Source organism: Rhea pennata, chromosome 10, assembly GCF_028389875.1.
Source record: "Rhea pennata isolate bPtePen1 chromosome 10, bPtePen1.pri, whole genome shotgun sequence".
Lineage (NCBI taxonomy): Eukaryota > Metazoa > Chordata > Aves > Rheiformes > Rheidae > Rhea > Rhea pennata.
Window position 1 is genome coordinate 22,715,198 of NC_084672.1, and position 24,325 is coordinate 22,739,522.

General features: G+C 40.3%; 1 protein-coding gene across 2 annotated transcripts in view; it reads left to right on the forward strand.

Moving 5' to 3' along the window:
- NPTN (neuroplastin) overlaps positions 1–24,325 on the forward strand; it is a 58,206-nt gene that overhangs the window by 31,392 nt on the left and 2,489 nt on the right. The window contains exons 3-6 of one of the 2 annotated variants that reach the window (XM_062583798.1): positions 2,841–2,935; positions 11,708–11,841; positions 13,370–13,643; positions 17,680–17,684. In XM_062583798.1, the coding sequence (XP_062439782.1) occupies positions 2,841–2,935; positions 11,708–11,841; positions 13,370–13,643; positions 17,680–17,684 (508 nt within the window). Of the gene's footprint in view, positions 1–2,840; positions 2,936–11,707; positions 11,842–13,369; positions 13,644–17,679; positions 17,685–24,325 lie in introns of those variants that run through there. The other variant, XM_062583799.1, reaches the window with a different exon arrangement.

A 24,325-nucleotide genomic window follows, 5' to 3' on the forward strand; every position in this document is an offset into this window, starting at 1 on the left:
TTCCAAGCCAGACTCTTCCTTCCAAATTCCTCTGAAAAGGAGGAATTAACTTTCAGGTGTAATTTTCTGTAGAAGGAATAGGTAAGGCGGGTCTGTAAAACTGTCACTTTGTTCTTGGTGAGTAAAGCTTTCAGTAGAGCCTGCTGCAGACACAGGGGCTATTTGAGAATTCAGGGAATTTGCATTTAAAAGGTATCTCTCCGATTCCTACTCGCCTCCGAGCCGCTTTGCTGCATTTTGTGGTTCCAGGCTTTGTGTCATTTCTTCTCTGCGTGTGATCACACAGCATTTGGTCTGTTCCTTCTAGATTACTTCTGGACTGTTTTTTTTTTTTTTTTGTTTTGTTTTTTTTTTTTCCTACCAGTGAGGATTCATGGAACCAATGCCAACGTGGATGTAATTAAAACCAGTTACTAAGTTTTAACTTGAGCATTTTATTTTTTTTTACGTGATTGGCTAAATATTTTGCATTCTGACCATTTCACTAGCAAAAATAAAGTTTCAGGTTCTTGGTGTTTCATAGTCATTAAGTTGATTTGCTGTAAAAATATAGTTACTACTTCCAAGTTCAGTTTTGTATACCATCCAGAAAGCTTCAGAACTCATAAGTTAAAATGTTACCCTCATACGAGGCAGGGCTTTTTAAAACATTAATATAGAACTCATGTAACATTAGAAATGAAACACATCTTCCCTAATTCTTTGTTAAATTTGATAAAGCTGTTGTAGCTGGAATGTAGCAGAAAACCTGAAGTATAGCTTTTCAGCAAGCTGTTTTAATTAAAAATGAACAAGAGTTATTAGGACTGTATTCTTTCACGAGTAGTGACAGGAAGTTTTTCAGGATGTCCTATAGCTTGAGGATTGTAGAAATGGCAGGTGGCAAACCTGGCACCCGGTCTTTGTTTGTAGTTTGGCAGAGAAGAGTGAGTGCCTGCTTTGGCATTCCAGTCGGTTAATTCAGAGGTGGGTGACAGATTACTGAGCTAAGTGGAAGAAAATATTTCTTGTATCTGCTGAAAAATCTGCAGCTGTGAAGAGGTGGGCCCTTCCTAAAATGATAGGACGGAGGGAAACTATTGGCTAAGCAAACTTGTTTTGAGTGCTTGTCTGTCTTTAAAACTTCGCAGCCATATCCATTTGCACTTAAGTGGTTCAATAACTTTTGGTAAGGGTACTCTAGTAATAGGCTGCCATAGTTTCATACTTTAAAAATAAACCTCTGTGGAACTGAAAGAGTGCAATGTTTTACATTCCCCCTTGACCCCTCTAGTGGATAAAAACTAGTGGTCAAAGTATGATCACTTTAACTGTTTGAGTCCTTGGCACAATGACAAAAAGCTGAGTATTCTCTGCCTTCCATCAGAGTTAGTTTTGCAATAGCTTGGGAATGGAAGGAATGGTTGGGGGTGGGTTGTGCCATTACAGGTAGGTGGGAAGTGCCCATTTCTCATGTTTTCCCCATAGTCTCAGCAAGCTTTAGTGTTCAGAGTTGTTGTGTACTTCCTAAGGATACTTTGCCTGCCTGCAGTTTAAATTACAATTATTGCTGTGGTGTTCAGTGATAATAGGAAGCAATCACTTCTGTCTTGTTAAGTCTTTAAGTCTAAAAAGTTGGTATGTTGTTGCCTATCCAAAAAGTTTATTAACTTTATTTATAACAAACAATAGACCTTCACTAGTGACTCTGGAAAGTAAGTGCTATAAATACAGTGAGACTTGAGTCAAAGTATTGTATTAAAATGGGCAGCTTTTTCTATGTGTCTAAGCAGTTTCCTTGTGCAATTTAAATTTTTTATCACAACATTCTTCCACAGGTTTCTGTTCATCTGCATGCTATTCACTTAAAGTGTTCTAAAAAACAAACCACCACCAAGGTGCCCTTTTACTAAAGGGAGAGATGAGGAGAACTAACAATTTGTTCCATGCTATGGAAATATGACATGGAAACAAAAACTCCCCATCACCTCATAGTATGTCTCCCTAGTCTAAGATAGATGTCTTTCATAGGTAAATATCTGAAGAATATATACGTACAGCTTTCAGTTATACTCAAAAGCTTTTTGAAGGACAGCAAAAGCTGGTGGACTTGAAGTTAGCATTATCTTTAACATAAATTCTTGATTTCTGTGTTTATTGCAGCTCCAGTTCTCTTCTGACTTGCATCTATTTTTTCTTCTACTAGTTGTTGTTACATTAGGGTCTTTTGTAATTTTAAGTGGCAGCAGACTCCAGTGCAGTGTCATCTTTTTGTGGGTTGACCAGCTTTTGCAGTTTTTCCATATCCGGTCTGAATCGGAGAAGACTATTAATGGACCAGTTGCATATCTGATTTTTTTTTAAAAAAAACCCAGTTTATAAGTTGATGACAGTGTCAGCCTTGGTAATATTTGTAGTCTGTCACATTTCAGTTGGATATGCTACACATCTTTTCCATGCAGAAAGTACATATAAATCACATTCTTCGTTCAAGGGGAAGCAATACCTGCCTAATCTTCCGTGCAAACTAGTGACTTGAAGATGTCTTGCGTCAAACTGCCTGTAGTGTGTAATGTAACAGATGTCAGCCTCTCTCCTTGCTTTTAAACTGAACGCAGCTTCTCCAGCTAAAACAGTACTTACTTTCCAGATTAGAGCTTCCCCATTTTCTAGGCAGACAACATACTTTATTTCAAGCACATACACCTGCCTGCACAACACTCCTTGAATTAAGAATTTGTTGCTGTGACATTCAGTTAAAAGGTTAAAGTCTTTGGGGAAAGAAAAAATTCCTAGCCTGCTCATTTTTGGTTGCTAACACAGTACCTAACACGGCTCATGTGTTCTCTCCCTGTCTACAGGATTTTGAAGCCCAGAGCAGAAGAGTCAGGGGAATACTTGTGCGTGTTTGTGTTTTCAAACTCTCCTATAGCCAACGCCACTATAGAAGTGAGAGGTACTCTGTTTTTGTTTTGTTTTTGTTTTGCTTCCCCTTCCCTGAAAGTGAAGTACTTTCACTGCCTTTGCCATCTCAGTTGGTGTCCAGCTAACTCAAGTGGCCTGTCCTAAGAAAGCTTCCCTTGAAGTCATGCCTGAATCTGTCTAATCCGTGGTTGTAATTTCTGGGGAAGCCCTGCACCAAATCCCAGGGAAGATCCCACAGATAAGGGATTATGTACACGGCACTGGTGAGCCTCATAGAGGGCACTTAAAAATCTCCTAGCACATAGAATGTGGCTGTGCTGATGCAAAGACATCTGTGGCTTCTTCCCTGTTTCACAGGATGGCAATAAAAGGGGCCTTCTTCTGAATGTATTTGATCTACTTTGAATTTCTCTGTTGTTCCTGAATGAAAAAAGTATGAACCAGCATCTCAAGTATGGCAGCTTGGAACTGGTGTACTTCTAGGCTTTTGTCTGGAGGCACTACTCCAACTGCTGGGAAAGCCTGGGTCCAGGTTGGACAGATGCCCCATACCAGACTGATGGGATCTTCTGTTTTCATGCACGGGTTTTGTCTTGTGCATTTTAGTGCTGTTTGGACGTCTTTAGGAGCCTAAAATTGTGAATAGAAACTGAAAATACTAAAGTTGCCTGAAAGAGAATCTTGCACTGCAAAAAATCAGTGCTCTTTAGACTGAATTTTACTGTAGCTGCTGAACAAGAGTTTCTTTTATAGGCGTACAAAATAAAGGTAGCATGGAGACAACAGTGTTTTGTATAGCGTTAAACTGTTACTAGCATATAGTTATTTGTTCATTGGACAGCTGTGGAAATTACTGGCCCACGTAAGGATTGATGCATTATGTCAGCTTTTTAGTCAAAGACAGGGAAGATGCTGTGAAATGTGTTAGTCTTGCAATCGGTTTATGCATGTCTGGGATTGTATTGATACTTGTTTTATGAAGGTGTATTGTAAATTTGTTTTAGACCTACATTAGTGTTACTTACCATCTTCACTACATCTCCTGCTCAAATGTAGAACTTCTGCTGTCTGGCCAATATCAGGTGGGAAGGAGGACGTTTCATGTTCATTCTTGATATCCCTGTACCTGTGATGGAGCCTCTCCTGATTTATTTTGTGATCGTTGTTCAAGTTAGGTACCACAGATCTGTAGCAAAAACTACAAGCTTGCTGACTGACTGTCCTGATTTTTAAAAAAAGTGTTTTGGGCTGTTTTTATGTTTTGAGGGTTTTTTTTTTTAAGGATTTTTCATAAAGTCTAAATATACAAGTCTGTCTAAATATACTCAGTGTTTAACCAAACCTGGCTCAGAAGGTATCTCTGTAAGGAGAAATGAACTCTGTAAAACATGTACTCGTGTGAATGCATCACAAATTCCTGTTGCCCTGGCCAAAAGGTGCACAGTATGTGAACACACGAGGAACTGCCTTACTACTGAAAGCGTGTCTGCAGTTTCAAAAATAATTGTTGCCTTACTTAGATCAAGTTGAATTCAAGTTCATGCTGCACTTAATGAGCTTGTCTTCTTGGGTTTTCAAGAAGGTACATAAATTGGTTTGTTTTTGCATTCTGCTCATATGTTCTGTCTTAAGAGCTCACTCCTTTCTGTCTTTTCTAGCCTGTTTAAGGGTGACAACAGCCACTCCCAGAGACGGAAATTTAGCATTGACAGTGGATTGCGTAAAACCTTCTCCAGCTTGGTATAATCTGCCAAAAGATCTTTCAGAAATGTTTGGCTTAAGGCTCCTCTGCAGTACCATGGTGGATGGGAGCATAGGGACACCTACAGAACTTGGCAGAGGGGTGTTGGAGGGACACAGGCTTCAGGATTATAGAAAGAAAATGCAATATATATGATTGAACTACTGGCACAAAGAGCAGGAGCAGAAAAATAACTAACAACTTTCCATGCAAATTGATATATAAATTCCAATGAGTAGTCATCAGCTGTAAGTTAATGACTCCAGCACCACTCCTTGGAGGTGTAAAGCTTTTTGCTTGCTCAGCAGTTGTAATTTGAGGACTTGTTAATCCTGTTCTCTGGCTCCTCCTTTCAGCATCACAGGAGTTGCTGTTTGGCCTTGAATTTTCCCTGAACGTAGAGAAGTTATCAGGGGTTGTCTTGTGTGGGAAGCACCCTGTCAAGTCCTCTGCAAAGCAAACTGGAACGGGTGTATTTTTAAACTGAAAACATATATTCCTCTCTAACGTCTCTTAAATAGAAACTTATGTAGTGGTAAACTGAGACCACATTTAAAGTATGAGTTAGAGACTCTGTCACTTTCCAGCAGTCCTAGGGCTATATGTAAATTCATTCTGATCAGAGTATTCATTTAAGTTACAGCTCCTTCAAGAGCTATACAGCCAGAACTTGTATGGTATGACATATATTCTCTTAGATATAAATGTCCTTGAATATTATTTGTGCTAGCTGCACAGAATATGCAAGATTCCTTCACTTTGCAAAGGAAGGCACATTTTGCAGTTCTTGAAATTCAGATAGTCTGTATCTTGCTAAAGCAGTTCTAGTTCTGCAGTCAAGCTGATTTTGATACTTCTTCATCATGGACATGTAACATTCTTGTTAATCAAGGAATGTATAAAATGTCATGTTTGTTTGACCATGCAGATGCCATTATTTAATACTTACCAGCAAATGTGGCCTGTCACAGTATTTGTGCACAAGCAAGTGTACACAATTTTAATGGTTTAACTGGTGACTATAATTGTGCTGCAGTTGTTAATTGCTGATGCAGATAGAAAAGATGGTTCTGAATCTGAAAGTGCCTGGGGACCAAAATAGTGACTTTCTGACAACTTGTGAACAACTTTAACAAATAAACTCACAGCAAATGAAAGCCAAGATACACCAGTGCCATTTGCCTTTTATGTAACGTTGCCTATTTTCTTCCTGTATATCTCTGAGTGCTGTGTATATGAAGATAAAAATGCAGAAACATAAGTGTTGCTGTAAGAATTGCTTTGTGGGCTTGCATATTAAAACCAGCTGTTTTTGGTAAAGAAAATAGGCTAGAACTAGTGTAAGAGCTGTTGAATTAGAATACTGGGGCTTAATGGCGATCTTTGGGAGGTCCCAGAAGTCACTTAAGTCCAACTTTGCCCATACACTGAGCTTCGGATGAAGTGCCTGGCGCAGTCTTTGTGCGCTCCTCTCAAATTCCCTCAGAGCTGTCAGAGGGGCGTTGTACAAGTACAGCTTTAGGCGTGAAACTATAAGCCGAGCAAATCTGGATATTGCAAGGCTTTGCCTTGAAATAGGGGTCTTCTCCCATCCTTTGCTTATGTAGAGGTCAGCTGGCTGAGAATATTGCTAGTGAACAGCTCGTGTTGGATGATGTGGTCACTGTCAGCAGGGACTGCAAGAATGATCAGGCACTAGTCAAGATGCAGTGTGCTGACTGCTTTCTGTCTCAAAGCAAGCTGCTTTTAATTGCTCCGTTACCACACAGTGGAAGTGCCTGCAGTGCTTTTGCTGCCTGGTTACTATGCTGGAGCTCTGCTGGAAACTTAAGGACTAAAGCAAAAAATCCTCTGCAACTGTTGAAGGGTTTTGTCTTTGCAGTCCTTCTGGTCTTACCCAGAACTTGGGAGACAGAGGAGGAAACAAGTTCATCCTGTGTCTTCTGATGCTCTACAACCCATAGTTCTGGGCAGGGCAGTGGTAAAGTGAACACGATGAGGAAGAACATGCTTCTAGTTCCCTCTGGCTACCCAGAAGTACTGCAAGGACCAAAACATCGAAGTACATAGGATGGCGTACTGATGGTGTACATCATCTGTCTCCCCTGCCTCCTAATCAAAGATTCCTTCCTTTCCATACCCCTGGACAAGCAGAGCTTTTTATTGCCTTTTCCTATAAAGCCTTCCTGCCATCACTGGATCAAGGAGGTGGTTCTGATTTCTCTCCTTGCTCCCCACTCTAGGAGGCTCCTTCCTTTCTTCCTGTCTCTCCCAGTTAGTTGCTTTCCCAATAGCAAAGGCTCAAACAAGTCCCACTGCTGCTGTGAGAGTATAATACTCGACAGTTCTGTAAAATGCCCTGACTTATGCTGAGCCAGAGGCTTTTGCATCACACACATGATACCTGCACCCAAAATACAATTCTTCAGCCTTTACTTTGCTTCTGGCCCAGGTGGCATGCTGGAAAATGAATGGTTGTTTTAGCAGCCTTAGAAGATCTTGGTTTCTTGATTCTTGGCTGCCCCAGGAAACCTATACAGCAGTTTAACAATGTTGTACCAGAAATGAATCAAGAAATCTGGCATTTTCTCATCACAGCTGCATCTTGAAATGGTCCTATACATTAAAAAGAAAGAAAAAAAGAAAAAGCGTTTCACATTCTCCCTTTTCACAGTACATTTAGCGTGCCTTTTAAGCTCTACATCCAGACTTAAAAAGGTAGAAATTGATAGGAATTCTAATGCAGAAAAATAAGACTTCTAGAGCCCTTTTACTAGGTCATCTTTAAGACATAACGGTTTTGACATGCAAGAATATTTTTAGGTGCTTTTGCCGTTGCTTTAATTTTGTATTTTAATGGGAAAACTTGAAGGGGTTTTGTTAACTGGGACAAGGTTGTGAACTGTTACGCACTTTAGTTCTCCCCTCCTTTTTAGTAAATCCGGTCAAGTATTTTGAAAATAAGATGGAAACAGAGGACTGAGTCTCTTCTTTATATATAAAAAAATGACACTGCATGCCCTAAAAAAAAGAAAAGAAAAACAATTTTCAAGGCTGTACTATGATTCCTAAAGTGGCGTTTTGTGCCTAGTGTGTATTTGACGCTTGAAGATGCAAAGTTTACTTGGGTACAAACCCTTTTTCTTTTGTGATGCTTTTTAGAACTACCAAAAGAATTATGCTTATAAGAAGCTTTACTTTTCTGTTAAGAATGGCTATACTTACATTTAACTTTTTAACAATTAAATTCTGCCTTTCTTTGCTTTTCTATATGCTGTTTCAACCAGATCTTTAGACTTTCAGTATTTATGTAAGAATGTTTATAATGTAAGAATAAAAACCATGCTTTATTTTTATCAGGGCATTGAGTTAGTTTCATCAGTGTGGGAACTGATGGAGAATATTTTGTCCCTGTCTCCACAGCAAATAGTATCTGAACTGGGAAGTGAACGCTGCTGAATGCTGCCGCTTAAAAGCAGAAGTGAAATCTAAATCCTTTATGAACAAAAACTGCTTCATTCTGTACTTTATATCTTGCTGGCACTGGAGCAGAATGGTGTAAGAAATTTTGACTAGAAAAGCTGCACAGGAGAACGTTGCTCTGTTGCTAATTCTGTGATTGAGGTCAGCTGCAGTGATATTTTAGTTGTAGTTTGCAAAGCAGAATGCAATTAGCCACACATTTTGGTAGAATAAGTACTGGATTAATATTTCAGACATAGCTTGAAACCAGCTAGCATAGGATGCTCTGAAATACTAATATTCCATGCAGTGCTCCCCTCAGACTGTGTACAAAAATAGTCACTGTCCTAGTAGAGCTGGAAATGGCTGCTGCGTAACTGTGCCCAGCGATGAAAAAGGCAGAATGTATTCTTGTCACTTAGGCTCTCCTTGGGATAACCCAGCAAAGATGTCCTCTTCTTAAAGAAATATAATTATCTCTTGGCTGTAGGAGAACACTAGGTCACCCTGCAGTAGAAGTTACTGTGGCCTAGAAAGCCTTCCCTCTTTCTTTCTTTTTCTGTATCTATCAGTAACCTTATAGAAAAAGTGGGCCAGCTTCGCAGTGCTGGCGTACTGCGTGGTTTTCCCCTGCAAGGTTCTGCTTTGCCTCTCTTTGTGCTGGTAGACGGCAAAGAAAAACTAAGTGCTGACAGATGGAGGCTGTGTTGGGCCTCATGTTAAGCTGCTGAATCCTATTTCTTCTTTTCCTAATTGGAGAAATTTGCAATTGCTTTTGACAGCCCATCAGTGCCAGTTTTGGGGCTGTCACCTTGCCACCTTAAGCCTGTCCCTTAATGTAAGGCCAGCATAAGTGGAGCATAAGTTGGAAGTAATCTCTACATATCATGTTCAATTAAGGAAAAAAAATCACAAGGAGTCATTGGGTTGACTTCTGCTTAAATGAAAACTTTCCAAACTTAGCAAGGGTGAGATGAGACCTTTCAATAGATCACAAGGTGGAATCACTTACTGAAGAACCACCTTCTTTAGGAATAAATATAATCCTCTTTTTGAGGCTGTAAACAGTTTTTCAAAAGAACATTGCAGGTGCTTAGTGATTCTTAATAAGACATAATGCAGCTCACTTAACTCTAAAGCAGATTTCTTTTCTGCTTAGAGACCTTCAACCTGAAAATTTCATTTCTTAGAAATACTGCCTCTTGTAGTCACAGGTATATAGGTAGTATCTGTTGTCACTTAGTAAGGCTGGAACATTCTTTCTTTTCCAGCTTACTTCAGTTTATATATCTAAAAGCTACTTCTACATAAGACCAGGGAATTGTCCTGGCCTGGTGTCGTCATTCAGTTTGTGTTTTATTGCTTTTAGAAAGATTTTCTAGTTTGGCACCTGTAAAGATACATTTTTAGAATGTCCTAGCATGTTGTGATTATTTATCATGGTTATGGCTAGCAGCACCTTGCAAATAGCCAAAACTTGTCTAGCAGCATCCACTGATCTTGCTTAACCTTTTATCGTGTATATTGAAAACTGCTAGCAAAACTCTTGTTTGTCCATGTGAATGCCTAAGACTTGATTCAAGTACTTCCCTCACCTTCTGCCTTATGAGAGAAATATCGTTATGATTGTAACATCCCTCCCTTAGGTAATGAATGGTCCCTTGCTGAAAAGATATTCAGCTCAAAATTAGAAAAAGTATTTGCTTAACGTGTTAAAATATTTTAAAATGGCATAAGCCCCGTAAGGGCTCTGCCAGCAATCCCTGGGTTTAGCTTTGGTTTCTGGCGGGCAGTGTGTCTGCTGCGTGATCGGGCTCTGCTTCCTCTGCAGCAGCGTCCAGCAGGAAGAGTCTGTTCAGCCCCTTAGTCCGTGCTAGCAGCCCTGACTGTTGCTGAGTCAGAGGAAATCTAGCGCTAGAAAATGAGATTGGAATTTAACAATTTCTGTCAGCAGCAAGTCCATGTTTCTTCATGTGACAAGTGGTCAGAATTACTGCCGGGGTGACAAGTTAGAAATCTTTTTTTTTTTTTTAATACCTAGATAAATTCAAGAAGCTGGGTCAATGAATGTCTCCTGATGATGTCTTTGAAGATGAACAGATGTGTACGGAAGAATGCTGTAGCTTAAGTACTCTAATGAGCATGGGTTCTGGTGGTTCAGAAGCCTATTTTATGCCCCTTTAACTGTATTATCAAATAGTTGCCTTACTGTCCTAAAAAGATCTTCCAGGAAATATCCATGGGATATTTTCTGCGTTGAAATACCCTTGCATTTGAAATATAATTCCTTTAGCACTTAAACTGGCTGAGTGTTTTCCCAAAGAGTTGTGATGTAATTCTTGGAAGAGTAGCGAGTTGCTCAAGATGTTTTGCTTGTTTTCCCTTGCTGCAACTGATGAGAACTGAAATTTGTCTATTTTCTTTAACTTGTAGTCGTGGATATGCTGTCATGAGCCCATACTCCCTTTCTACCCCTCTCTGCAGGGGCTGCTAGTGATAAAAGGAACTTCCCTTGAATAGACCCTTGTAATAAATTCCCATGCTGGAAGGTTTGTTCCTGGAGCACTCAGATTGGACTTTGACTGGATTAACAGATCAGTGTCCAGTGGTCACACAGTAGGCCACGTGTGACATGATTAGCAAGCTAGAAAGCGAATGGGCTTTAAAGGTGGTCACTACAGCACCAAAGCCATCTGCTTATGCAGAGGTTCAGCTCAGGCAGTCCATTGAGCCGTGGTAATCTCTTGTGAGGTATTAGGCTGTAACAGGCTGCTGTGACAAACATGGCAAAGTAAATGACAGGCGTTATTTATAGACAAATTAATTCAGGATATCCTCCACTGATATTCAGGACTGTGTTTTGCTCAGGGTTGCCCCTAGTTTATCTGCAACCTTCCTTAGAGCGTATGTTTGTATATAGGCTCAATGAGAAGATTCTCTGTTGGAGGGATTTTGACTTTTAAAACATTACCAGTATCTAACTGCTCCAAGGAGGGGTATCGCTGTAAGATATAAGAAGTGTGAAGTATGACAAGTCACAGCAAGTTGGGAGGATCAAACCTAAAATCCCAGAGAAAGGCTAGAGCTTGATTTGAGCTTTCAAAAGTCCGTGTTAAAACAGTATCAGTTCAAAATCCTGAAACGATGGGCAAGTTGTAAGCAGAGTCCCTGCCTACTGTGTTGTGAGGCTGAAAGTACCTGAAAAGCCGCTGGGAACTTCTGAGCAGAGAGGGAGATGGGGTGCTTCTGGGCAGAGGGGAGCTTCCCTGCTTCCTGCACTGTCAAACGGCTGAGCCACTTTGCTTTTGTAGGTTTGTGCTTTATGGGAGGTAACTGAAGTTTGATGTTGAAATTTCTCCTTTGTCCCTCACCTTGCCTGGCAAAGCGATCCTGAAAGACTTTCTTGCAGATCTGCAGTTGAGATGCTGGTTGGAGAGAAGGGAATTGCAGTTTCCCTTTTGTAAGTGGGCTCAGCTTGGGAAAGGTGATGGCTTCTGCAGAACTTGCCACTTGCATGTTCCGTTCTAATTCTCGGGGCTTAAGATCATTACTTCTGTAACGAGCAGCTTGTAAACGCAGAGCTTTTGTTTCATTTTGCAGCTACTCCAGACATCACTGGCCATAAACGGAGTGAAAATAAAAATGAGGGGCAGGAGGCAGTCATGTACTGCAAGTCCGTGGGGTTCCCGCATCCTGAATGGGTGTGGCGCAAGAAGGTCAACGGCGTATTCGAGGTAGGTAAACTGCGGTATCAGGCATGAATTCACCTGCTGAAACCGCCAGCGCAGAAGGAAATGAGCAGCTTTGTTTTGGTGGGTATGTTAGTGTCTTACAACTTCTCAAAATGCAGTTCCTCAAAAGTCTAAGACATCAGTGCGCAAAGCAGAAACTTTTCACTCACAGTGAATAGAAAATGAATAAATATTTGTAACTTAGTTGTGCAAATGGCGTTGCTTATTGCATTGCTACTGGACTGAGCTACGAATTGCCAAGAAAGATGTGATATTCAGGGTGCCTGCCACAAATTACAAAAAGTGAGTTGTGAAATGTGCCTTAAAAATGCATTTAGTTTTAAATATCTTAAGCTGTTTTTCAGTTTTGCTGGATGAGCTCAGATGACTTAGTGCGAGGATGTGACCAGCAACTGAAATAGCAGAAGAGAAGCTGGAATCTGCTAACTCCTGGAGCCTGTCTATTTTCATGTTGCTGTGTGATCTGCCATGGCCATTATGACTTGCTTGATACATGGGAAAAAATGATCAGTAAATAATAAGATGGACTAATTGTTCACTGTTAGGTGCTAGCTTAAATTTTTAAGAGGCGCTGAACTGAATTGCTATATGAATGGCTTTTCAAGTCTTGTGAGACATCAGAGTCCCTTTGGTTCTGTAGATTTCTGTGCATGTTTTCTTTTGGGTTATCTGATAACCTGAAAGCTTTTGATAAATTCATCCAAAGTTAACTTTCAGGAAGAACAAACCTATGTCTGATCTCTTGTACTTTACTCTTCCAAGGTTTTGTTCTTTTTTAGAAACTTTTAAGCATAAGAAACTCTGGAGCCCTTTCTGCCTGATGTGGAAGGGATGTGGTGGTGCCCCAAATTCCATGTTCTCTAAATATTCCTGAAGTAGGCACCTTCGGCTGCCCTGCCCACAAATCAGTAGGAAGTACCTGTGTTTCTTTGGAAAACATAACAAATGCAAGATTTTCATAGGACCTTCATACCTTAGACAATTTTTTAAAAAGATGGCTACTGCTATGTAGAATAATCTTAATTTGTACTGACCTGGGGTTTTGGGTTTTCTTTTGTTTTGTTTGTTTCCCCCCCCCACACACACACATTGCAGTCTGTTTTTGACCCCTGCTAGGGAACGTACCTTGTATCCTGGCTACTTGTCTTATGTGTTTAGCCCAATCTATTTCATTGTATTACTATAAATTGGTGAATGGAATGTAACAGCTTATTTCAAGCACACAGCTGAGAACACTGTAGCTTAAATGATCACAACCATCAGCATTTCAAGGCCAATGCTGTTAAAGTAGTTGAATATAGCTTGTCAATCAAAATAGCAATTTTTTTTTGGTTTTAAGCAAAATTCACTTTAGTGAGGGATACAGAGCAAATGCTGGCAGTGGACTGTTCTGTTGTGTAAAGTAACCAACTTCTTTGCAAGAATTCCTTAGACTGCTTCCAGCTTCTATTACATAGAAATAAAAAAGAAAACTTTTGCTCTTTCCTCTTCTATCTTTCTCCTCTTACAGGACATCAACAATTCCTCTGGCAGGTTCTTCATTACAAATAAAGAAAACTATACTGAGCTCAGTATCACAAACCTACAGATAAATGAGGATCCTGGCGAGTACCAGTGCAACGCAACCAACGTAATTGGCTCCGTCTCTGTCACAACCATCCTCCGTGTCCGCAGCCACTTGGCTCCCCTGTGGCCCTTTTTGGGGATTTTGGCAGAAATCATTATCCTTGTTGTCATCATAGTTATTTATGAGAAAAGGAAGAGGCCGGATGAAGTCCCAGACGGTAAGTGCTCTCAAAGCCACATACAAGGAAAAAAACAAAACAAAACAAAAGGGCAAAGAGGACAGGACTTAATGGCAGCAGAACAGACTTCCTAGAAGGAAGGATCAGCAGTGCAGTTTGTTCAGCTTTGAGAAGTTTTGACTTCTCAGCTGTTCCATCTCCAGACGTTAAACCCAGTAAGCATATGTGGTCCAAGTGCTGTGCAAAGTCACTGGATTCCTTCAGGTTTTCAAACTGTGGAATAGGAGGGCAGTTATTTCAATATCTTCAAAGCTTTTGTTGTGGAAGGTGGGCCTAATGCTTCCCTCTGCCTTTCCTGCTTCTGTAGCCCTGGAGTGCTGCCTGTTGGCCTTAGGGAGCATAGGGAGACAGCTCGAAACCCACTAATCCCGAATGGTGCTCCCTCTTCAGTCTGGCATCTGGTTCAGACAGCGTGCAGGTTTGAAAAGGGAATATTACACTTGAATGGACTGTGCCCACAGAGATGTTTAAAAAAAAACATTAAATGTTTTCAACTGAAAAAAAAAAAGAAAGAGGCGGGGCAGTCTCTTTGGTATGTAAAGGAGTTTTTAATGAATTTAAAGAATGCTCTGGACGTTTTGTCCAACTGCAATGTGTAGCAGGTTATATTTTCTAAAAGATTAAGTTATTGTGCCAGGTTTGATGGTAGCATTGATAACTGTGTGGTATACAGAAAAGTTCTATTTGTTTTATCTTTGAGCTTTTGCATATCTTCCTCTTTAAAAGATGGGGAAAGGGGCAGTTTGAGGCTAAAATGAGTATCTGAAAGAACCAGTTCGATGAACAGACTCGAATGTCACACCTAGCTGCTTACTATAGTGTTTACCAAGAACACTTGTCCAAGGAGTCCACGTGAGAAATGGATGATGTGCCGTTTTGTTTGCTGTAGAAAAAAATGCATTCAAATAACACAGTGGGTGCTGTATAAGATATAGTGGGCTACGCACTGAGTCAGTCTGGGGAAGCACTGAATCATCAGTGTTTTCCAAGGTTAGACAAGCCTTCTAGCATGCTAGAAAACTTCCAAAGAAAACTGCGTGTCGTAACTCGTGCAGCAATGACTAGTTGTTGTCGAGCTGCACAAGAGAGTGGTAACAACATAGCAAGATATTCAACTTTTGGGATTAAAATATAGGTGCTGAAGCAATGATCTGCTTGTGAAGTTTGGGCAAAAACAACTTCACTGTTCCTGAGCTGTATCTCAGAGGAAGGGAGGGGAAACAAGAATCTTACTAAGCAGATGACAAATTTTAATACCTTGTGTCATATGGCTGAGGTTTGGATCACTTCCCTAACAGACTAAAACTTTCTTACACCAAGAATAGTGCATACCTAGAGGAAACTAGCGCTTTTTTTTTTTTTTTTTTTTTTAATCTTAACCACTTCAGTAGCATTTACTAACTGCTTATAGAGCATGCCATTGAGACTGTTTCAAGTTTTGTTGGAAATACCCCAAGGAACAATGCAGTGCATGTATGTCTGCGTAACTAACAACTTTATAGTTGTTAAGGGGTTTATACTGCCAGCAGTTTGTCCTCGAAGTGGCTCTCAACCAGCCCAGAAAACTTTTAAAAGTACGTGAAAAAAATAATTCAAACATTCTCTTGCGCTTCTCCCCTATTGCTGGGCCGTGTTTGCCTTTGCCTCAGTTTGGGTATCATGATGGCCAGGAAGAATCTCACCTTGTTCGTGGCTCTTCATAATTCCCTTCATTTTATGAACTTTTATTTGGTCAAGTTTGATAAAGACTAAAATCAGGTATTAATGATTGTGATTTAATATGGAAATACTCATTGTAATCAGCTTCAAGTTAATCCAGAAGAAATTGATTTTGATTTGACTGACCACAAATATTGCAATGCTTGTGTTAGCCCAGTAAAGTATACACAAGAGGTGTAGTGTATATCAAAGTTCAATACCTGTTTGTTCCAAAGGCCAAAGTTTTCCTGACTGGTCTGGCCACTCTTCAGGTGCTTGAGGAATTTCAAGATCATCATCTCCGATAGCAGCATCCAAGATGATGAACGAAGTAACTGAGGTTACTGAATTTGCTTGCTTGGTTTGCTATTATTTTAAAGGCAGCTAAATTTGATTTGTGGAAAGTGATGCGCCTCAGTGCTGGAGATGTTCTCTCTGCCTGCTTTTTCTGGAGGAGGAAATCAAATCCTGACTATCACAGTCAACATTGGTATATTAGGTTTACTTGGATGAAGAGACACAATTGGCATAAAATCTACCCAATTTAAAAGGTGACTTAAGTCCTACATTTCCCTTGGTTAATCCTGTGCTTTTTGTAATTGCATTTAAAACTCTCTGTGATACTGTGGTGGGAAACACCCTATAAGCAGGGGCAGCGTTTACAAATGCATATGAGAAGTCTTCAGAGCCTGCTGATTTTCACACTTGAATGTTTTATTGGAAACTCTGGTTACTCTTAAGTTTATTGTTCCTTTTATACACATGGTTACGAAATGCCAAAGTTAATGTTTAATGCCACTATGTGCTTATCATTTGGAATTTAAATTTGGTGCTTCCAAAATCATATATTCCCCTCTGCATGCTGCAGTGAGTGGGTAACATCAATGGTCCAGGTTGGGTCAGTGACTTACACAGATGCCTGTCATAACTTACTACTACTCTGAACACCATATTACTTAGTGTTTAGAATATCATTTGGAAACAGCTGTGGTCTCTACAGACTATCATCTATTTTCCAAGATGTTTTAGTGCTGGTTTTGACATTTTAAGCTTTAGAGATAAGGGCTGTGGTGGTGTCAGATGTTCATGAGAGGCTGCTGCAGCAGTAAGCAGTACAGTAATTGAGCTGTTAGTGCCCTTGCCCTTACATGGGCAGAAGCTGGTAGCAGAGTAACTTCCCTGATGGCCCTTTTTGCTGGGCAGTATATTTTATCCTTGGACCTGTCCACATTTTTTCCTTACCTGTGAGATTCTTTAACATACTCTTCTACCGCCCTGCTCCCTGGTCTCCCCGTTTTGGAATAACTATAGACTCTACTTAGCCATAGGATTTCTCTGAAGTTCGTTGTTTTGTTGTTTTCTCTAGAGTAGCAGACAAACAGCCAAAAAACCCAGTCACGTTTGAGGATGGGTGGCCATTTGGTGTGTTACTTTGAAGTGCTGTCCAGTGGATCGTTATTTTTCAACTTGGCATGTCTCCCTGCTGCAGACTGTCTACCTTTGCTGATAAGGTGTCTGCTACCGGTAAACAGCCTAGATGTTGAGGTGCAAGCTTTGTACCTCCTATCTCACCACTCTGCAGTACTTTGAGGTGGCCCATGAGGTGCCTTAAATTCCACCTTAGGGAGAGGAAGGGAGATGTCTGGAGATGTCTCCCATGTACAGTCGTTTCTCTTCTCCCTTTTTGAGAATCTAGGTGTATTGACTAGTGTTTGCCCCTTTGAGGGGATCTTTGAGTAATAATTTGTGTGCAGACCTAGTATAAAGATGACTTTAGATATTCTTAAGTGTCCTGAAATAGAAAGTACAGTTCTGGAGAAAAATGATTATGCTAAACTTGGCAACTTCCCCTGCATAAGGAAAAATCAAAGCCTTCCTTGAGCTGAAGGAACTGTTCAGTTGACAGCCTAGAGATGGTATGCTTGCAGCCTTGCAGAGCCTGACTGGTAGTGACATACATAGCACACAGCTGAGCTGTGTGTTTCCAGGGTCTTGGGCAGATGCCCTGGCCCACGCTGAGCTCTTGCCTCATATGCTACTCAGGTGACCTAGATTTTAGGTCTAGCTCAGTTAAGCCTGCACAAGTTACAGGCAGCCTTTCAGAGTATGCTGCATTTATACCCTCTGATAAAACCAGCCCAACGGCAAGTTGGAGCACAATTGCCTCAAACTCGACTAATAAAGAGGATTCAAATCAAGTGCTTTTCTTACCTTTCTCTTCCCTAGCTGCACCAGCCTGCCCTCACTAAGGTTTCCTGTTGCCACCTTCCAGAAACTGCTCATCTTGCTGCTTTCTTGAGAACGCTGTACTCAACAGCTTAGCCTTTCCGTACCTCTAACTAATCATCTAATTCAGTGCAGCACAAGTTTGTGAGGCAGCGTATCTTGAGGGTCCACCTGCTGCCCCCTGTCTGATAGAGACTTGCTTTTAGAGGAATATAATGTTCCTCAGGCAAAGCACATATAGTTAACCCTTCAGCAAACCAGATTTGTAATGTCACTGCGTGGTTTCACAGTGCACGTATATACAGACAAGAAGATATTTGTAAGAACTTCATAGAAAAGTGAATAGTTTTTACAGCTGCATCAGCCTAAAGAGAAATAAGGAAGACTTACAGAGGGCAGTATCTTTTCGATTAAACTAAATAAGCACCTAAACAGAGTTTGAAAACTGATCTGAACGGTAACACTCAGTTACCGGCAGGGGGATGTGACTGGAAAGAAACATTATCTCTTTCCTGAAAGATGCTCGAGATCCTTTCCAGAGAGATTGGGGAACTTTACCTGACCAGCAGAAATGAGATCAATTGCATTAATTCTTTCCCTTCTCTCTAACCTCTGTTGCACAGGCTAAAAATTGCCTGTTTTGCCCCTAAGAGATAACTGGTATCGTTCCTCTTCCCCCATCCTATTGGCAGCCCTTCTGAGAGGGCAGTTGGTAACGAGGAAGGGTAATTAGGAAGAATTGCATTAGGAAGAGTGTTGCCAGCAGGTCAAAGGAGGTAATCCTGCCCCTCTACTCAGCCCTGGTGACACCTCATCTCGAGTACTGTGTCCAGTTCTGGGCTCCCCAGTACAGGAGAGACATGGAGCTACTGGAGAGAGTCCAGTGTGGGGCTACAAAGATGATCAGAGGGCTGGAGCACCTGCCCTCTGAGGACCGGCTGTGAGAGCTGGGCCTCTTCAGCCTGGGGAAGGGAAGCCTGAGGGGGGATCTTATCAATGTCTACAAGCACCTGAAGGGAGGGTGTCCGGGGACGGGGCCAAACTCTTTTCAGTTGCCCCATGTGACAGGACAAGAGGCAATGGGCAGAAATTTAAGCACAGGAAGTTTCACCTGAACGTGAGGGGGGGATTTCTTCACTGGGAGAGTGACGGAGCACTGGCACAGGTTGCCCCGAGAGGTTGTGAGTCTCCTGCTCTGGAGATCTTCAAGGCCTGCCTGGATGCAACCCTGTCTAACATGCTCTAGGTGACTCTGCTGAGCGGGGAGGTTGGACTAAATGACCTCCAGAGGTCCCTTCCAACCTTACCAATTCTGTGATTCTGTAAAGTGCCCAATACCAAGTTAAATTTGGAGTTCTTCTCAACTGTTTAGCTGTGGAGTTCACCACTTTGATATCAGAGTTGGGGGGGAGGTGCTTATGTGCTACAAAAGACATTTTTACCAGTGTGCTAGCTGGCCTTGTAAAAGGTGTCACCTCTGTCTAGAAACACCATCATGCTGGAAGAGCAAGGACAGTTCTTTAACTTTGGCATTTCCTGACTGCAGTTTTAACTTTGCATGAACCTTGCTTTTTGTGTTTGGTTTGACTGCCTTTTCTGCCACAGAACAGGGCTGCTCAGTAGTTCTGTTAATGTTTCTTCCTTCACATAACTCAGGTATTTGAGCACTTTTTTCCCCTGCTGCTGTGTACCATAAAAAGGAAGTTCTGAATCCTGTGCAGTCTGTATTTCCACCAAAAACTGTGCGAGGATGGCATGAGTGGATGCCCAGCACAGGTCCTTGGTGTAGTGCCTGTGAACTGGGGGCATTCTCCTCATCCTGGAGGGGAGGTTACAGCAGTGAGTACCTCCGCAAACTTGCTTACAGATGTGAACCCTCTTGCATTCAATTATGTGCTGGAAGGAAGAAGGGAGGGGAAGACTGCGCTTGATTTCTCTGCATTATTTCAAAATCAGAGTTTGCCTTGCATTATACATGATAAGCCAATATGGTTTACATACCTTTCTAGAGAGAGGATACGTTTGGTAAAATCATGGCGGTTGAGTAAAGTGCAGCTTCCAGTGGCTTTTGGTGATGAAAGCTGCATGAACACAGCATGTTTAGGCCACAGATGTTGGCACTTCCTGCATGTGTGATCAGAAGCAGAGTTTCAGTAGAGGATTGCTGACGCATTTTGCTCAGAATGCAAGTTGCTTGGACTTCACTTTACAATAAAAGGAAGCAAATAGTTGTTTATTCCTCTGTGGTATAGCTTAAGCTGCTTACAGACATAGTCATCAGGCATTATGACCTCAATATAGTGTATCAAAGATTTTTAAAGAAAGTGGGGGGTGTTGTTGTTGGATTAAATAGCCTAAAATTGGCAAATACCCTGTTTTAAAGGGTGTGATCTGCGGTAAGTAGAAAGTAAAAACTTCTTGGCTGCATTCCTCCATAGGAATGTAAACAGTTTTTACTTTAGAATCCATATTCTACATAATATTTAGCTCAAAGCCTTGTGGTAACTATGTTATAACACGTGCTTTTTTTCTTCCCTTCTCATTTGTCAGTTTAATAAAAAAGCTTTCCATAAATATTTCTGCCATAGCTATGCAGAAGCTTCATCCATATCCCCACATTCTTTCTAATACTTGTTATTTTTTTCTTGAATTTTCTATTCCTGCTATTACTGTAAGTAATTTGAAGAACAAAATGTTTTCACTTAAAGGGTTTGCCTTGTAACTAGCTAATACTTTTTTTTTTCCCTATTGGTGTCACCTTTCTTTCCCATGCCAGAATTTATCAAGGGGAGAAAATTGTCAGGAACACACGTTATGAGACTGTATAGCTATCAACTATTCCTAAAAGCAGGGATCACTGTATCACGATGGTAGTCAAATAGCCTGGTTTCTATGGTCCTATATACGAATTTGTTAGATGCTATTACAGGATCAGAACACCTTAAGTCTCATGTAACTGATCTTGGCCAGGTATTCTTCATTGCAAATATAGTTATGCCTTTGTTCCATTTCAGAGCAACTGCTTTGTTTTTATTGGTTTTATGGAGCCTGATGAGCATCTCCATTCATGTTTTCTTTACCCCTCCCTCTAAGATATTCCCACTATTAATGAAGCAATATACAACGGTGTTTCACTGAATCTGGTGCACATTGCGCGTAGTGGTGGCAAATACTACCTTTACATCTTTGCATGCAACCAAAGCCCACAACTGTAATACAGAGTTTAACGATTGTACTCCAGAGAGCAGCTACCCTGTGAGAATGCATCACAGGCCTGCATGGCAGAAGTCAGAGGATCACTTTGAGTGTTCACTGTACCTTGTTTGGGAAGCTTCTGAGTATTTTCTGAGTTAATAACTGAAAAATTCATTAAGTTTTTCAACTTGGGCAAACACATCTGAATTCTTATATTTGTAAATATTCTTCTCAAAGTTTTCAAACTGTCAACTTGCACCACTGTTAAATTTTTGTCTTCTCAGAAAGCAAAGTTTAAGCAATTATTTTTTTTTTCTAAATTGCTTTGCAGACTGTAGAGACTGTATTATAACAGAAGACTGAAGCAGCCATAGACATTTGGCTTTTTCTTTTGAGGATCCGAACAGAATTTTAACATAGGTGTTTTTCTGCTTGAGTGTGTATTTTAATAATACTTAGGTTCACTATTGATACATAAAAGCAGGTTTTGCTGTTGCTGTGTGTCAGTTTAGGAAAAAAAATGTTGAGGTTATCTCCTAACTCCTCATTTGGTAGATTTCATGGAAAATATTTTCATTTTTAACTTCTGCCATTCATAAAAGGCATCAAATTTAATAATTTGATATTAAATATTGTAATTTTTCAAAAGAAACTGACTTCTAAATTAAGGCTGAAAGTAAGGCAGGGCTGGGAACACAAAGACTGAACCTGTTCTCAGACCGTTGTAGCAGGAGAGTTATAGTGCCAGACAATTAATACACATGTGACCTCACCAGATACACAAGTTGGAGGAAAGCTAAACTATATTTGTCGTTATCATACAATTTTAATGTTTTTTTTGGCTGGAAGGATTGATTATACTTGTTACACAATGTATTAAAGGTGGTAGCAATTCTAAAGTTTCAGTTTAGAAATCTGCTATTTGAGGGCAACATTAAGCAGATAATCACTGTATCTACAAGGAAGGTTTGGTAGTATTTTTAATCTTTTATTATATAAAAAATGACTTATTGGAGTCTGCAGATCTTTTCCAAATTAAAAATCAAATTCCTGAAAAATGAAGGGTTTAGTGTGGTCAATTATAAAATTAGAGCTCAAGTTGCAGTATTTCAGGAACCTTGCAGGTACTGAATGGAATGAAGAAGCATACTCGGAGGCATGTTCTCTGTGGCCATATGTTTCAGGTATTATTGCATTAGAGAGTCAGTCACTAGAGCCAGGCCTTCTGGTGTAAAGGTTTTGAGTTATATTGATATTTGTCGGTTACTATGACTTCTTTTTTTTTTCCCCCCTTCAATTGCATCATACCCTTAAAAAATGGTGGTAAGTGAGAGATCTGCATGCTTTGGAGTTTGTTTAATCTCCGCTTCAGTCTATACAATGCACAAGTCATAATGTTAACACTTTTTCTTAAAATTTCTTCATTCACGTTCACAACTAATTTGGATTTCAGTTTGCTGTTTTTAATCTTTATTTAGTCTAATTTTGTACTTATTTTTCTGTTGTTCTGTTGCCCCTGATTTCGCTAGGGTTTTGATTCTTTGTCTGTACTGTATTGCACCGTACTGGGGATGCTGCTTCAGCAGTTAAATGGCTGTCCAGGAGAGTAAAGTGTAAAGAAACTTTTCCTCAGCCTCACTGTATCAGCTGTTTAGATTATAGATGAGAAAGGGGTGAGGGGTGGCGATCCACCAGTCTTAGACCTTAGGTATAATCATAAGTATTCCAATAGGCATTTTTGTTGGATCTTTACTAGGAAAACACTTGCTGGCAGCCTTTATATACCTGAAGCATTTCTATTAGCACACAAAAATTACCTATCTGAAATATGCACCTGAATATTTTAACTGAGAGGAAAAATGGTTATTATAGCAAGAGAGAACTTGTATCTTAATGGTGCAGTTTTATTTCTGAAGTTCAGCAAAACAAACTCTCAAAGATGTTGCTTATGCTTATAGAAAGCTGAGATAACCAAGTCTTAAAGCAGAATGGCTTCGGTAGTGCTACTGAGTGTGGAGGGGGGAAACTAAGGATTTGCTGTCTGTCCACTTCTGTTAAAATATTCTTCCCACAGAGCATATAGAGTGCGTAATATAGTCTGTTTTGAAGTCTTTTGTGAATCAAAAGATATTTGTGGAGGGAAGACCTAGATTTACTCTGTGCTTTGTGTTTCAGTACCTGATGTGTCTCTGTATATCTCCACTGTATATACAACAGCACATTGATGTCTGGTTGTCTTTACTAGTCCTAGTTTTCTCTGTATCTTGTCCGATAGTGTACTGTTGCTGGTAATGGACTTCTGTGGACACTGGTGTGTCGCTAGTATGTTATTTTTGGCTGTAAAGCTATTGGTTTGTGGTTAGTTCTTTCTTTTTTCTTTTTTGAAATATTTTTTTTGTTCCGGTCACTGTCTGTGCTACCGGTGGCTTTGCCTATCCGTTGCCTTGAAGGTACAGGTGGAGTAATGTCCCATTTGACAGACATTACTCCTAGTGTGTGCTCATGCAGACGCCTACACTGTTTTAAGACTGTAATTTCCATAACTGCTTCATGTGCACTAAGCCCCCTTGTGGAATCCTGCTGAGAGTTTCTTGAAGACTTCAGTGAAAAAAAACTACTAGTATGAGGGGGAATAGCAATTGTTAATAGACTAAAAATAGCAGGTTGTAAATTGGTCCCCCAGAATAGTTCTACAGGAACATTAATTTTCTTGATTAATTTTGCACTGCTATTTAAATGCACTTAATTTCTGTCTTCTGTACTGCAACTTGGGGGCAAAATAAGATACTTATAATTCAAATAATGTTCAACTGGTCATGAAAGAACTAATATTACTCATTGAAACATTACTCATTGGCACATTTTTTCCCAATTCCTGAAAGAGTATCCCCCCCCCCGGCTTTTTGCCAAGACACAGGCAGAACAATGCTGTCAGTCTTCTGTAGCTGAAGTCTGTTGTGTCTAGGGGTATTACAATACCATATTTTTTTTCCTCCTGGTCTTTTAGGTTTTATTTTTTTATTAGATGCAAGCGTAATGCCTGCTGCTATTCAAGGACTACATCTGGATGTTGGAATAAAGTATTGCACCTTTAACCTCCTCCTAACCTGGTCTGGTATAATTAGACATCAAGAAAAATGGAATATGAAATGGTTGTATGATCTATGGGAGAAGACGAGCATATGGTGTATATACCCTGTTGTGTATATACCAATAATTACCCATCAGCAGTTGATGAATGGGTTAAAAAAAAAAATCAATGCAAGAAAACAAACAGCAGGATTTTACAACTGAAATGTTGGTTTGTCTTCTCATCTACTTTATGAGATTGAACCACTGGAACTTGGGGACAAGATGAGTATGACCATATTGCAAGAATCTGTCCGCTACAGTTGCAGTTCTTCATGACAAGCATTCAAAGTGTTAACTAAAACCATTGAAGCAACATACTTGCCATTAAAACTTGAATCCAGAAAAATAACTCCATGAATTTTGCACTACCAAAGTGGAATGGCCTTTAATGCTGTAGATTGGTTTGCTGT